The sequence below is a fragment of the Tachyglossus aculeatus genome, chromosome 20 (genome assembly GCF_015852505.1).
Source record: "Tachyglossus aculeatus isolate mTacAcu1 chromosome 20, mTacAcu1.pri, whole genome shotgun sequence".
In the NCBI taxonomy this organism is placed as follows: domain Eukaryota; kingdom Metazoa; phylum Chordata; class Mammalia; order Monotremata; family Tachyglossidae; genus Tachyglossus; species Tachyglossus aculeatus.
Window position 1 is genome coordinate 4,529,719 of NC_052085.1, and position 16,223 is coordinate 4,545,941.

At 42.7% G+C, this 16,223-nt stretch overlaps 1 protein-coding gene across 1 annotated transcript; it reads right to left on the reverse strand.

Annotated features, from left to right (window-relative positions):
- Nucleotides 1-117: 117 nt before the first annotated feature.
- Nucleotides 118-15,240, reverse strand: LOC119941615. The gene is made up of 6 exons (XM_038762155.1): nt 15,151-15,240; nt 5,552-7,341; nt 4,620-4,705; nt 4,043-4,088; nt 1,883-2,068; nt 118-312 (listed from the first exon to the last, which is right to left on the reverse strand). Exons 1-5 carry the CDS (start codon nt 15,189-15,191, stop codon nt 1,920-1,922), a joined length of 2,112 nt encoding a protein of 703 aa, XP_038618083.1. The 5' UTR covers nt 15,192-15,240; the 3' UTR covers nt 118-312; nt 1,883-1,919.
- Nucleotides 15,241-16,223: the final 983 nt, after the last annotated feature.

The window sequence follows — 16,223 nt, forward strand, 5'->3', positions numbered from 1 at the left end:
GTCAACTGACCTGGATGTCTTGTCGCCCTCCTCCAGGTGCCACCCAGAGTTACACACACTGTAGGTAAGATCCTGAAATCTGCTGCCTGAGGAAGAAGAAATGCTCACAAATTATTTCCATTTTCTTTTGCTTTTTATTGCTTAACAGGAAGGAGAAACAGGGAAGTTGAGGCAGAGGAATCAGAGCAAAAAGGAGACTGTCAAAAGGACCAGGGGTTCGAATTCAATCCTGCCAATCCATTTTCCCCTTAGTTGGAAACCGAGGCCTTTTCGGGTCCTTCCTTTCTGGGAGGTGCCGAAAATGAGACAGATCTGAAACAAAATATTTTTTAAAAGCAGTGCGATAGTGACTAATGTAATTCAATTTTGTGTTACACATGTTAACACCCCCAATTTATACTGCCCCTGTGCTGTCACTTTCACCAAAAATCTAAACTTCTCTTCCCACATCCACCCTCTCCCCTACTCCCCCACCCCCATTCCTGACTGGGATGAAGGACCTTCTAATCCCTTGGAAAACAGTGGTTACTGGCAATGGATCACATTTAGGATAAAGACAAACAGCACTGATATTATTAGTACACTGATGCTAATACCAGTGCAAACACTCTTAGTGCAACTAAGCTAGTACTTGTAATCAATGGTATTTGAGTGTTTACTGTGTGCTGAGCACTGTACAGATCACATGGGAGAGTGCATTACAAAGTTGGGAGACTCAGTCCCTGCCCTCAAGGGGCTTGCAGTCTACAGTCTGCAGTCATAGAAGCAATGTGGTTTAGTGCAAAGGGCACCCGGGCTTGGGAGTCAGAGGTCGTGGGTTCAAATCCCACATCCGTCACTTGTCAGCTCTGTGACTTTGGGCAAGTCATCATCATCATCATCAATCGTATTTATTGAGCGCTTACTGTGTGCAGAGCACTGTACTAAGCGCTTGGGAAGTACAAGTTGGCAACATATACAGTCCCTAGCCAAGTCACTTCTTTATGCCTCAGTGACCTCATCTGTAAAATGGGGATGAAGACCTTGTATCTACCCCAGCGCTCAGAACAGTGCTTGGCACATAGTAAGCGCTTAACAAATGCCATTATTATTACCGGGGAGGCACATATTACCATAGATTAGGGAAATAGGATATAGTAGAATGCAAAGATATGTACATAAAAGCTGCGAGGTCGGGGTGGGTATGAAAGTGCTGAAGGGATAGATAGGGTGGGGTAGATAAAATGAGGTCAGTCAAAAAAGACCTCTTGGAGGAGATGGGATTTTAGTAGGGTTTTGAAGGTGGGGAGAGTGATGGACTGTTGGGCAGGAAGAAGAAGCGAGTTCCAGGTCTGAGGGAGAACACAGGCAAGGGTCAGCGGCAGGACACCGAGACTGAAATTCAGAAAGTAGGGTGGCATTTGGGGAGCCGAGCGTGCACGCTGGACTGTAGCAGATCAGTGAGTACTAATACGTGTACTATTTTCCCTATCGGTAATTTACTTTAATATCTGTTTCCTCTAATAGACTACAAGCTTCTAGTGGACAAGGATCCTGTCTCCCAATTCTATTGGTATTGTGCTTTCCCAAGTGCTCCCCACATTGCTCTGCGCACGGTAAGTGCTCCGTAAATACCATGTCACTAGTACACTAACACTGCCGTTAGCACTTTCAAGCTACTACTAGTACTAATACTGAGTGTACTCGGGTGCTGGTAATAATGCAGTTAGTGCAAGGATGCTAATACCAGTCCCAATACTGTTAGTAATGATCATGGATGGCTTCATTACTTAAGCCACAGAGAGAAGTTTGGGCTTCAGTAATTTTAAAAGGGGAATAATTAAGGATGTGCATAGGTTTACGGAGACATTCTGGGGGCTTTAAAGTACAAGGAAACATTTACCTTCTTTCGGGATGCAAGTCTTTCTATAGATCGTCCATTATGATTGGTTTGACATGGAAACCCAGTCAGCACCAGTATTCGCCTGAAAACTGTCCTCTCTGTCCCCTTTTGGCAAGCTCCTTTTGGAATATTCCTGTTCCTCCTGGTGGTCAGGTTTATCTGTAGCCCGGAGGCTGGAAACATCAGCTACAAACAGAATCACTGTAATTAGAACTACATCCTAGAATTCAAATGTCTGCCTTTATTGTCAAGAGTCAAAAAGAAGTCAGGATTTCTTGCCCGGAACATCCTGGGTTCCATTTATCCGAGGACTGGATTCCTCACCTATAACCCCCATAGCCAACTAGGTCCTCCATCCATCCCCTCTTGCCAAATCTCCACATCTGGTCCTTGCCAAAGGGACGGTAGGAGTGGTAGGTGCCCCGGGGCCACAGGTCTTGCTATGGAAGTCAGAAAATTGTTGCAAGGGGAATTGTGAGGGATGAGGAGGCTAGAACTGGGTCAGTAAGAAACACTAGCTAGCCATGGTGTCAGGATTACCCCACACATTTCTACTGTAGACTCTCTACTGCCAAATCCTTAGGGCTTGGCCCCTCCAAGCCTTCTCTCCTTCAACGATTTACAGTTCCCATCCCACGCACACCTTTCTTCATCTGACTGACTCTTCCCCCACCCCACCAGCCACCCAACTATCACCCATGATTAGCCCTGCCCTAAGTTGTTTTTTTTTAAATATTTGTTAAGCACTCACTAAGTACCAGGCATTGTACTAAGCACTGGGGTAGGTATAAGCCAATCAGACTGGACACAGTCCATATCCCGCAGGGGCTCACAGTCTTAATCCCCATTTTACAGATGAGGTAAGGCACAGAGAAGTTAAGTGACTGGCCCAAGGTCACACAGCAGGTAAGTGGCAGAGCTGGGATTAGAACCTACGTCCTTCTGACTTCCAAGCCCGTACTTTATCTACTAGGACTACGCTAGAAAGAGCGCAGCTCTGGGAATCAGGGGGTTAGAGTTCCAGTCCCGCCTCTGCCTGGTGCTGGTTGATAGGAAAAGCCTGCATATGCACTTTCACAGTGTGTTGCACCCCTTCCCGCCTACTTGCTCACTGCACTCCATGCCCCAACGGGAACACAATGGACAAAGGCCATAGAGTGTGAGAGGCACTGGGCAAATCTCCAGCACTAGAGTCAACTCCTCCCCACAGGTTCTCAGTTTTGAAACTTCAATTACCCCTTTTTCTTTTTCTCTTTGGTGATCCAATCAATCAAATTTATTGAGCGCTTACTGTGTGCAGAGCACTGTACTAAGCGCTTGGGAAGTACAAGTTGGCAACATACAGAGACAGTCCCTACCCAACAGTGGGCTCACAGTCTAGAAGATTCTTCACCTCTCTCAACTCTCGCCATATACCCAAGCCCCCACGTCTCAGAAATTCCCCCAACTATCTGAACTTCCCCTCCCAAATCTTGTGTCCTTCTTCCATCCTTTCCAACATCTTTCTCTTTCTCGTTGGCCTAGAAAACATAATTTTGGTTCTTCAGCTTTTACTGGATTGGCATGAACATTCTAAATAAATACACATTCCTCCAGCAGCCAGTTTTTTTTTTTTAACAAAAGCATTCCAATCAAATGGCTAAAGATTGCATAAAGTGATTGCACAATGCAGAATTCCAGGTAAAAGCACAACTGAAACAGAGATAGCTGGGTTTACTTCAATGATTAAACATTTAAAGTGCAAAATGTTTAGTGTAACACCAGCTTAATGTCAACTTAAAACTATGCTTATGTGCGAGCTACCTCATTTTCATTTTTATTCCTAATTTCAGAGATGTTTCTATTTACTTCTCTTCCCTCCTCCTAGCTGCTCTTACTCATAGAATACTAAAATACATTTGCAACCAATAAAGCCCTGGAAATAAATTCAGAGACCTAACTTTAGTTCTGCCGCATTCTGTAAGATTTAGGCTTCCAGTTTTGTAGAAAATACTAAACACATACAAAGAGCAGGCTGAAGGCTGCCAGGGTCACAACCCAAATTTCCTATCTTTTTGTGTTTAAGTTTTCCATGCAAGTCAACATTAGCAGTTTGTAGAACCAAGTCAAGATTCCTTCCATGCAAATAATATGAACAGTAGAATCTTCTGTTGTACTTACAAATTAAGGACTTCTTGCTCTGTTGGCTAATCTTTTTCTGCCGCTCCTAGAAATAAATACAATACGAGAGGTGTTCAGTAACTTTTGTAAAATTTTAATTGCCTTGCCTCCTTCCTCCTATCTGTAAATGTTATATCAATGTCTTTCTCCCCTAATAGCCTGTAAACTCTGAGGGCAGCGATCTTTGGCTGCCAATCTTAAGGGACTGCTCTGCACATAGTAGAGAGTCAATAAATGCTACTGTTGGATGAAGAAAACAATTATTTTGTATAGGGAATCCCCAGTCTGCATCGAATAGCTCCCAAGGAACTCCAAAATGTATCCATACACCCAATAGACGGTGTACATGTGCAATTGCCTCCTTACCAAACTGTCCCACTGGATTTGTAAACCCATGTATACACTGAACATTTCTTCACCCATACAAACCCAGGTACATTTCTTCCTCATTTCAATCGGAAGTCTACCCTTTCAACCTCTGGGCTTGATGGATACATTCTTTACTGAACATTCTCCAAATATTTTTTAAAGAAGCATGTCAGTCAGAAAGGGCTTTCTATAAGACACAGTACTATACCTCTACTGAATTCTTCCACTGCAAATGGATCATCTTCAGGGTTTTCCAGTCAAGGGGAACTATGAAGTCATCTGGCAGCAACGACTCTACGAGAAACAACAAAATGGGTCATATTTCATCATTCTTACCTAGTTTCACTTGCTCGGAGGCCAAGATCATATGGAAGGACTAAATGATGAAAACTCAGTTCTTGAATTTTGTGTGGAGGACAAATATCATTATAGCATGCAAACCTGCATCATGCCATCAGACCACAGCTCTCCCCATCTTCAAAGCCTTTCTGAAATTTCCCTTCCTATAGGAGTCATTCCTTGATTAATTCCTAACCCCCCAAGTCAAATCCTCCAAACTACCAACTCAGCACTCATCCACTTACAACCACCCTTAGCATTTCTGTACATGTCAACTTACATGCCCCACTATCTAAACACTCACTCACATAGTCATCTTCCCATTCTCTTCTATCTGTAAATTATTCAGTACCTTTCTCCCCCATTATATTGTAAGTTCCTTGAGGGAAGAAGTAGTCTTCTACCTCTATTTTACCCACCCAAGTGCTTAGTACATACAGTTCCCTGCACACAGTAGGTACTCAGTCATTAGTACGTTATCTAGTTTCTCCTGGTGTCACCTGCTCTTCTTAAAATATGTTATTCTTCTAACCATCACCTAGACTTCTTAGAGAGAAGCCCTTACCTAACTTTGTTTTCATAGAGTACTCGGAATAATTTATTTTCACCCTTCTAGAAATGTTAATGATAGCAAGGTGAAATTGTCAAAAAAAATGTATGGGGAATATTCTAATTCCAGCGCTACGCCACCCTACCAAAGTAATGCACTAAGTGAAAACCTTTGGACAGTATTAACAATCGTCAGTTGACCATTATAATAAAATCCTGGCAAATGTATTAAAATAAATTGAAAAATATTACCTACGGGAACTCCGGGAGATCCAAACAGCTCTACAAGTTGGAGAGCAAATCCCAGGGATAAGGGTAGGGCAATGGAATTGGGTGTAGGGTTTATCGAATCTTGATTGTCTTCCATTTGTAAACATTGCAATGGCTCTGGCTTGTTCCTCTTGGGCAGCTTTTCACTCAAACCTCCAGCAAAGAAATTAAAGTGAGTAGGATACTCAGATGTGACTCTAACTGAGGACAAAATATCAGGCTCACTCTTGGAAATCTCTGCAGAAGTTAGTTCTCTTCCATTCTCTTTATTACCCCCTAAGGCCTGCAGCTTAAAGGGCAGAAGTTGTTTCTCACCAGTGAAAGAAACCTTCAATAAACTAGAGGTATAGTGCAGCACTGGAGGAAGAAATTGCTCAGAAAGACACCCGGGAGGTCTCAGCAAGATACTGTGAGAATGAGGTTTGACACCAGAGCAAGATGAAGCAATTTCAAGCGGATCATGATAATATTGGGATGGCTGATTATAGGCTACTAAGGGTCCTTGCTTATTCCCCTTTTCATGGTCCACCTCGGGAAGACTGCTCTTTTCTGTTTCCGCAATATTTTCCAACCAGTGGCTGTTGGCTAAGAGTGTATCCTTGTCCCTCTCTTTTATAAGAATTGCAGTCAGTCTAGGGAGATGAAAGTTTGGAGCCAGGTTGAAAATCCTTCTGGGCCTCCCTTTTTTCTCTGTCGCAACTGGTGTCGGCGCCTGCAGAGCAAAGTGGTTTTTGAGAACATCCCCTCCTGTTTCGATGACTGGAATCGTATGTGTCTTTTCAGTATTGGGTAACGACAGATCTTCCTCCCATAAATGGCAGTCATTCTCTCTCGGTGTTTGTGGAGTGGTTCCTTCTGCTGCTTTCGATTGGCAGACCAATTCAATCCGTCCCACGGTGCTGTCTGAACAGGCTCCTTTGGGCTGTCTGCCTTTCCTTTGTCTCTGCTCACAGACGAACTTGTGAGGACCCTCTGGCCAGCTCCCCAGTAGGGCATTTCTTCCAGAGCCCAACTGCATTCGTTCATCCGATGAACAAGTTGAGAAAAAGGCCCAGCTGTTTGTTTTATTTGGACTAGATTTATGTTCACCTTTAAAACTATCTGAAACGACACAGCTACGATGATTAGACAAGGCTTCCTTTTGCTTGTGATTTTCACTAATTATGGCACTTTCCTCCTTGAGTACACATGTTGTCTTAGCAGAAACAAATCTGTCGCAAATGCCTAACACCATTGTGTGACTCACTTCAATACAGTTTTCTGCCTTCTTACCACAGTGCCAATCATTCCCTCTACGGGAATTAGGTTGGTTTCCTATAAGATTGGGGTTCTGATCCATTATCCGTTGCTCAAATGCATGATTATATGAGTTTTCACTCTGGCTAGAGGTCATATTTACAAGAAACAGATTACTGCTTTCTCCAAGTGAATGACTCTTTGTTGGTCCTGAGAGTGCTACCGAAATCTCCGAGAAGATATGGGGGAAGGCTTCTTGTTCCAGATCAGGTTTTCGGGATAAGTTCCTTACCCAGCTGCAGTGATTTTCAGAAACTACTAAAGTCTGTCCCGGGTCTCCAACTTTACTCTCTTCTTCTGAGTCGTCCTCTTCACTCTCTGATGTGTCCTGGTCCTCTGGTGCAAGATGATTTAAAGCATCAGCTGGCCTTTTCTCCAGAGATTTACTGTCATTCTTCAGTTTTCTGTTTCTTCTTCTATTTCTCCTCTGCTTGGCTTTACTCAGTTTATGCCCGGTTTTCTTCTTAAAATCTTCTCTAAATGCAAAAAACAAAAAGGAAGGCATATTTGTAACTGAACTGGTTGAACTGATGTATGCCAGAATATAAATATGCAAGTATATGACCACATCTCTAGCATCAGACAGCTGATGCTCAGCTGAAGGGATAGTTGTATGATTGCAAACGGTTACTACAGTCACAGATCATTCTTTCATGTATTCAAATTCATTAAATCTAAAGTTTACTTTGCACTAGTCAATTCTCCCTCTATCCCTAAACGTGCATGCATGTGTGCGTACTCGTGCGCACACACTCTCTCTCTCTTTTCCAGGATTAGGCTGCAGGTCTGCTCCAAGCAATGGAATTTAATGACTGCCTTTATTAGAAACCCCCTCTTTACCAACTCAAGAGTATCCAGGATTCCCCAAAGTCCTGAAAAGCATCAATTTGCATACTTTTACAGTGGTCAGGAACCACCAGGCAGGGTGCAATAAACTGACCCCGTTAACTGCACCTGGGGACTTAGTTGCTGTGCCAACTGGAGCCAGAACCTCGGAGGAACTAGCAACTGGATGCCCGCATCCAGTCTCAGAGATGACAGCCCTGCTGGGTGCCATGCTGCTGATCCAGGGGATCCCAAGCTTTTCTCTTGGTCCTGGGCACTTTATCAGTCTAATTAGTACATTGGGTGTGGGTGAGAACATAGAGAGCTACAGGGCAGCAAGACCCTAGTGACGGTTAAAGTTCAACCACTTCGGTGCCAGAAACAAAAAAAAATAGGGGTCTTGCCCTTTACTCGTGTCAACATGGAATTTTAGTCACTACTCCAGTGATAATTCAAGCCCCACTTCAACACTAAGACAAAATAGGCAAAGAATGGAGTGGGGGAGGCAGGAAAGGGAGGAAGAGGCTCAGGTAGAGGCAAATGTTGTAGGGGCGGATAAAGGGGGAAAGGGGAGAAGGAAAGGTAGGAGGAAGAAGAGTAAAGAGGAAGGAGAGGAGAACAGGAGAAAAGGGAAGTGAAAAGAGGGAGGATTATGAGAAGGAACAGAAGGAAAATGGAAGAAAGGAAGGCTAGGATAGAAAACAAAGGGAAAGGCCATGGGAGAAGGAGGAGAGTTGACTGATTGAAAGAGTATGGAGAAAGCAAGTGAAGCTAATGAAAATCTGTGCCAGCCCCCTCTGCCTGCATCCCTTCACTGGCTTCCAAAGAGTTTAGAGGGCTGGCACTGAAAAAAAAAATCACTAGACAATCTATAGGTCATATTCTGGACTCACTTCATGGAAAAAATAAGCAAAATCTGTGTAGCAGCAAAATAACAGTGAAGACTAATAATGAAAGTGTGGTATATGTTAAGCAATTACTACGTGCCAGACATTGCACTAAGCACTGGGTAGACAACATAATCAGGTCCCATGAGGGCTCACAGGCTAAGTAGGAGGGAGAACATGTATTCAATCCCCCATCTGCAGATGAGGGAATTGAAGCACAGAGAAATTAAGGGACTTACCCAGGGTCATACAGCAGGTTTATGGTGGAGCTCAAATTAGAACCCAGGTCCTCTTACTCCCAGGTCTGTGCTCTCTCCACTAGGCTACACTGCTTCCCTGATCTCATAGAATATTAGATTAAACTCGACTGCTGTGTGACCCTGGGCAAGTCACAACTCTCTGGGCCTCACCTACTTCCCATTTTACAGATGAGAAAACTATCTGCTCTCCTTCCCGTTTAGATTTTGAACCTGATGTGGAACAGGAAATGGGTCTGATCTGGTTTTCTTGTATCTTTCCTAAGCAATTAGCACAGTACAGGCTTTTATTACCTATCATAATTATTATTAGTAGTACAAGGAAATTAGGTAGATTCAAACAAGAAACTGGACCACACACACGTTGGGTGGCAGACACATTCAGGCATTACACATACCTTTGTCAGCACCTCCCCATACTGTCCATCCCTCTATACTATCCTAGTTTGCTGCCCAGCCAGCTTGGGGGACTAAGCTAACTTCACCCCGTGGTAGCATGCATCCCCTGCCCCTCACCGTCACATGGGTGTACCTTGATTCCTCCCAATCCCTCCTTCTACCAAGGCTTCTCTCAGAATATCTTGGGCAGCAGAGTATAAAGTGAGGGCAAGAGGGGAGGGAGCACTGAAAGGAGAAATGATTCCCTTGCTCTCCCTCCCACCCAAAACAGAGCTTCCCATCTTCCCAAACTGACTTTCCCATCACTGTAGGCATCATCCCCAACTCCCACTTTCAGAAGTCTGTAACCTTGTCATCAGCTTTGACTCATTTCTCATTCAACCTATATTTTCGATCTGTCACCAAATCCTGTCATTTCTACCTTCACAACATCTCTAGATCCACCCTTTCCTCTCCATCCAAACTACCATGCTGATCCAAAACCCCTGACTTCTGCATCAACCTCCACATTGACTTCCCTGTTTCCTTTCACATCACATTTTCTTTTCAATTATTCCTCAGTTGTGAGAACTTGGTCCACTGATAATACTGCAATGAACTTCATGAACCCAGTAAATTGCATTTACCTCCTTCCCAAACAAAAATATTTTTTCCTTTTCTCTCAATGGGGTATTTTTAATTAATTTTAAAACATTTACTTCAAAAAATACTGTTTACAAATCTGATTTGCTGTCTTTCCTGGCTGGGGTGCCCCTATAGCAGGCCAAGAAATATTTTCAGAGGCTATAGAAATCCCTCAGTTGAGCTTTCTTCTTTCAGCTCTCATTTCTTCAACTGGGGAGTTCTTGAGCTCCCCAGCTCAAGCGCTTAGTACAGTGCTCTGCACACAGTAAGTGCTCAATAAATATGATTGATTGAGCTACGCTAACCCATTGATCACTACGTAAGGTGCAATAGTCCAGCGTGAATGAAGTTAGTGCTTAAAAGAAATACTTTTGTAGAATCCCACATCAATTTAAAACAGAAGAACTGACATTCATTACTATGAGTTGGGAACTTAGATTTCTTAGTACCACTAAAATATTGGATTGTTAAAATACTTAATTTACTGTCGTAAGTCTTAAAAGCATTGCCAGAGATAGAGGCTGGATTTGTAAAGGAATACCAGCTCTCTCTGATCCAGATAATGGCAGGGTAGGGATAATGCCTTCTACCTCAGTCTTCCAAGCATTTAATAGTGTTCTGCACCCAAAAGGTGCTCAATAGATACTTTTGACTGACTGATTTGGAAGATTTACTTCTCTGTTTATTTGGCTGTTAAAAGGGTATTTTTTGGAAGCATCATTCCCCACACTCCCAAATTCCAAGTAGAGGTGGAAAAATTTCAATTTACTCAATGTTTTCTTGGGATTAATGAATGACATACCAAAAAACAGGGGAGGGGGAACCTGAACAGCTACATTTTCGAAGAGTGAAATCCTACATCCATACAGTTCAAAATGCATCCTGTGAGTAAAAAAAGATTAATTTCTACAATCCACTGCCCTTCTGCCTGCCTACTTGCTTCCTGCACACCACAAAACACTATCAGTAAAATCAATCCCCTCCTGCAGATTTTCTGCTCTCAAACAGCAGTCACTGAGATGGAGGGCGAATTAGACAGGGCACCATTAACTTTTCACATGATCACCATAGGACAAGCCACATTTTATTGAGTAACCTTGGAAAGTCATTTGTCTGGACTGGTAAACAAGCTCAATTGCTGACATAATTCATTACCAACTAAGGAACACTAACATCCAATAAAATATCAGTGTCTATACAGAGTTTCCTGAACCCCTGCTAGGCAGGTGCTGACCTGTTACAGGGGCCCCAAGGTTGGCACATGGCTCAAAGCACTGAGGCTGGAGCCCAATGCGGAGGCCTGAAGCTCATGGTGGATATGCTGAAGGTCAGGGAGACATAGGTACACCTTCCTTAACTGAACCTAGTCAGCCAGAAATAAGAGCAAAGATAGCTGGGCCAGTGATCCGGTTGTGGAACAGAATCAAAAATGGCAGGAGTTCCTCCGCTTCCAGATCCCTCCTGGTCACCTGCTCTCCAAGGCCTCCACTGTGCTCCTGCTCCTCCTAGATTTATCACCTGCAGCAGGTAGGTGTGTGTTTGTGTATATGTGTGTATATTTGTGGGCCTGGGGGAATGTGGGACTACAATTTTAAGAGAGGCAGAGTGGGTATGTATAAGTATGCATGTGAGTGAATAGGAATATTAAATGTAAATCATACAAAATGCTATATATAATATCAGCTGATAAAAATATTTTTCCAGGACAAAATGTCCAGAATAGTAGTACATCTGAAATTTTTATATTATCATTACTCTGAAATCCTCATGAATAGTCTCGCATCAATAAGCCATCCTTACGTGGACCATGACACGTTTCAATTATTTTAAGAAAACATGACAGCAGGAGAACTTACCTCGGAGGCAGGACAAAGATTAGCTCTGGGCATCTCCCCCTTCCACACTGTAGTACTCACAGGGAAGTGAGAATTCGGAGGGGAAGATGGGTGAGGTGTTCCTGGGACTCTTTATTGGACATTCTCCAACTGAGCATGTTCTAGGTTCTGAACAAAGAACCCTAGGCTTTTTGAGTTGCTTTGAAAATTTCTTGACCCAGAAGTGTGGACCATTCTGAGGACTATGGATGGGCCCATGAAGCCTGAGGGTCCCGGGGCAGGTACCTAATCTTTTCCTGAGCCAAAGAGAGACTACGCTGCAGGAACCTGTGCGCGTATCATCATCATCAATCGTATTTATTGAGCGCTTACTATGTGCAGAGCACTGTACTAAGCGCTTGGGAAGTACAAATTGGCAACATCTAGAGACAGTCCCTACCCAACAGTGGGCTCACAGTCTAAAAGGGGGAGACAGAGAACAAAACCAAACATACTAACAAAATAAAATAGAATAGATATGTACAAATAAAATAAATAGAGTAAAAAATATGTACAAACATAATGTACATACGCTCACATGTGTGTGTGAGCGTATGCACTTACACACACATACAGTAAGGAAGGCGGATAGGTACACACGTAAAATCAACACACACTCAAAGGGTCATTCTATACATTCCATTATTTTCACGTATGTGTACTTCATCCTGCTTATATTTGTCATTCCTTAGGATTTTACTACTGAATTTAGTCATTTTTGTCTGCCCCTCATAAGATTAACTCCTTGAGGTGTATTGTACTTTCCCAAGCACTTAGTACAGTGCACTGCACACAGTAAGCGCTCAATAAATACAATCAAATGAATGAGGACCAGGAACATGTCTTTCTACTGCTGTACTCTCCCAGGCTCCTACTTAGTGCTTAGTATAGTGCTCTTCACACAAAAGTCCTCAATAAATGTCATTGATCAATTAGTGCTCAATAAAAGCCATCAATTGATCGACTGATTTGGAGGTACCCATGCAGATTACACACACATGCACAGAGAGGTCAGGGAGGGAGATAAAGACACAGGGTGGAGAGGGGAAAATGGGGACACCCCCTCACAAGCCTTGAGGGTCACAGGAGGAAAGCAGTTGGGGCTCGGCGAGATGCCTGGAGGAATCTGACCTGTCTGTTCTCAGCTGGAAGCTGGGCCCACGTTGGACTGGGAGGTCTGGTTCCCAGCTCAAAGTTGGGGGTGGGAGAGAGCCCTGACACAGCTCTAGCATTCATTCTTGAACGGAGCAAGCCCCGGCCCTCAGAGAGACAGGAAAAGCTATGGAAGTGATGTGTGGTTCAATTCTTTGTGGGGGGGAGGCGGGTATGGCCCCCATTGATCCGTTCAGTTCGCCGTAAGGCAGTTGCCTGGGTGGTCTGCCATCATCCATTCTTCACCCAGAACTACTGGGTTACCTTAAGCCCACCATGGTGCCCTAGGATCTCGTCATTGGCAATTCTGATCTGCCATTTGATGTCAAATTGGGTTTACAGGTGACCTGCGTAAGCTGTCAGATGCCCAGCCCTCAGTCATACAGAACACTGAACACCACCAAAACTTCACAGACCTTCAATCTGGTATAAAGCTGGGTGCTCACTGCCACTGTGTATCCACACTAGATTCTGTTGACTTGCAAAGTGTTTTGCCTATGCACCATTAGGCTCTGGGTTGAAGAAAACTGTTAGCTGGGTATAGCATTTGAATGAATGAATTTCCCTGGTGCTTTTTCTCCGTTTTCTTCAGGCTTTTTGGTCATCCCGATGGCGAAGCGGTTTACAGAAAGCTCTGCCTCCTTAAATATGGGTCTCCGGAAAATGGTCAAGAGCATACAGCAGTTCCCAGATAACCTTCTCAAAGACCTTTGATCCTAGTGGAAAAGTTTCCTCTTGAACTGGAAGAATATTTGGATTCCAGCTTCCTGCTCTCTCATGGCATCCTCCAACAGGTATGAGGTTTTAAAAGGCTGGGCCCATCACACAGCTCTGTTTTATTCCAGTGATAGGTCGGAGGGGTCAGGCAGGGCACCTTCCACTCTGAAAATACACTCCTTACCATTGTGGAGTAGCCTTAGGATCTGGATGAGCCTCCTCATTTGCACAAAAGTTGATGGATCCCAAGTCTATTGGTGAGAAGGTCAAAAGCTTTTGAGGTTTAATGCTCCACTGATACCTTAGGATTTCAAGTTGTTTCCAGCACTTCAGCTGTACAGTATGTTATGCTAGAAGGGCACTAGCAGCTGTGCTGCATTTTGATCTGATCAGTAAAAGGTCAAAGGGAGTCCATGCTTCTCCCCAAGTGCCTATACAAGAGTACACTTAGAGACTGGGAGAATTCAGCTTATAAAAATCAAATTAATTTATAAAACATTAAGGCACAACAGGCCACTTAAACATGAAACTGAAATTAGAGAAGGGTGTCAACTTTTTATATACATTGCATATCAACTGAAAACATGAAATGCATGAAAAATAGAAATAGAAAAGGTTATCTTTCCTTGATTTTTCACTCAGTATAAAGTACAAGTGTAAGCAAAAGATCCTTCCATTCTATAAATTCAGATACAAATTAAATAATTTTCAATGAGCACTAGAAAGATGAAGTCGGGCTACCTTTATATATATATATAATGAACACAGAAAATTTACATTAAAATCCACATCAGAAACCTTTTTTCCTTAAAGATGAGCAGCAATATTTCCTACCTTCAATTCTTTTAAAGTATCTTGTCAGATTATAATACTCCTTAAAATCAGTGCCATTATAGAATAAGATTAACTGCTCTGAAATTTGGTGACATTTAAAAATCCAGCACCACCTTCAAATATATCCACGTCAATTGGACCTACCTCTTCTACTGCCCCCATCTTTAGCATGACAACTTCTGACATCCTACTGCAGTCACCTATCAATCATATTTATTGAGTGCTTACTGTGTGCAGGGCACTGTACTAAGCACTTGGGAGAGTACAACACAACAGTATAACAGACACATTCCAGGTTGGGGGTGGGGGGGAACAGACACATCACTTTACTTTCTTTCCAGAACCAAGGATCCAGGTTCCTAAAGATTTGCCCAGGAGACATAACAAGAACTGAATTGTAAAGAAAACCCAAAAAAATAAAAAACCCCAACAAGCAAAAAACCAAAAAAACCAATCAAACCAGTTTCATATTTCAGTTAACCACTGCTGCAGTAACAAAATATTCCACAGCCATGGCCCTGTAACAACAAAATTAATTCCCCAACACTCGCCTGGTTTAAACACAGCCGTTGTATACCTACCGATGGCTGAAAATCCAACAGAGAAGAGACTACCTATAAATTCTTTAGGCACACAATCTCCAGTCCTTTCTCCGCAAGCCTCTCTTCACATTATGACATCACAAAACAGTAGTTCTAAAAACAGATCATGCTTACCTTGTGTTCTTGTCTCTTCTACATGGTATGATTATAACCATATACACCTTGTGATCTTACTATATAGGAGACTCACACCTTAAGTAGGTCACTAATTTGATTGTAGTAAGGGTTAAAAGACAGGGAAGCATCCATACAATCTCCAGCCCTCTTATCTGCAGTTCTCTGCAAGGCAGAGTAGTTCTTCTTAACTGAGAACATTTGGGACTCAGAACACCTGTTGAGGCACCATTCAAAACGGGCCCCACTGAGAACTTTTCTTTGACATCACAATTCATCTGGGCTTCTGTGGAAGCTTTAAGAAAGTGCCTTTCCGAAAGGGGATTAGAGGAGGAAGGAAAGAGAAGGCCTATGGGAGGGCATGAGAAGAAATTAAGGAACTAAGTGGAAATGGAAAAAGAAAATAATAAGGAAGCCAGGCCAGAGGAGGATGGGGAAGGAGGGGTAATTCTACTACAAAAAGCTTGGAATTCAGACAATGTTTAAAAGACAAAGATTTAGGGTAGAAATAATCCTAAATGGAAAATTTTAAGAATTCTAATTTTTGGAACCTCATTTTTACTTGTTTGCATATTTGAAAATACTGGCAAATTTCCACAGCAGAATGAAACATTTTAAGTATGACTCTGTATTTTAATACCAGTACAAATCTTTCTTCTGACACTCCATCACGTTGTATATAGCCATACATTGCCAAAAACATGCTCTCTAATTTCCCAAGAATATTCTATGCAAACTGGAGAATGAAAACGAACATTAAAAGGCAGCTGAGTGCATTTTAAAATACAAACTACTTTAACTTATGAGCAGGGTTTTTAACTTTTAACACTTTAAGAGGATGACAGAAAAATCCAAGAAGTCTGTTTATTGACTTCCCTACTGTCTCCAATCAGACACAAAACTTCTATTTAGAATTTGTCTCTAATTTTAGAAATGGTCATTTAAAATTGGTTAAAGGCACCATATACGTGGCATCTAAAATAGTTTTCCAATCATTTAACTACTGAACAAAGGTCAGGGATATTAGATGGCACATTCCTTACCCTTAGGATGTACGTCCAGGAGGGGAAACA

Bases quoted from the DNA above. Each gene is read 5' to 3' on its own strand.
- LOC119941615 (XM_038762155.1), bottom strand. From the start codon at position 15,191: ATGGTTATAATCATACCATGTAGAAGAGACAAGAACACAAG. The intron at 4,089-4,619 runs GTATAGTACTGT...ATTTATTTCTAG, and splicing joins AGTGGAAGAATTCAGTAGAG to GAGCGGCAGAAAAAGATTAG. The intron at 2,069-4,042 runs GTAAGTACAACA...TTCTGTTTGTAG, and splicing joins GAGCAAGAAGTCCTTAATTT to CTGATGTTTCCAGCCTCCGG.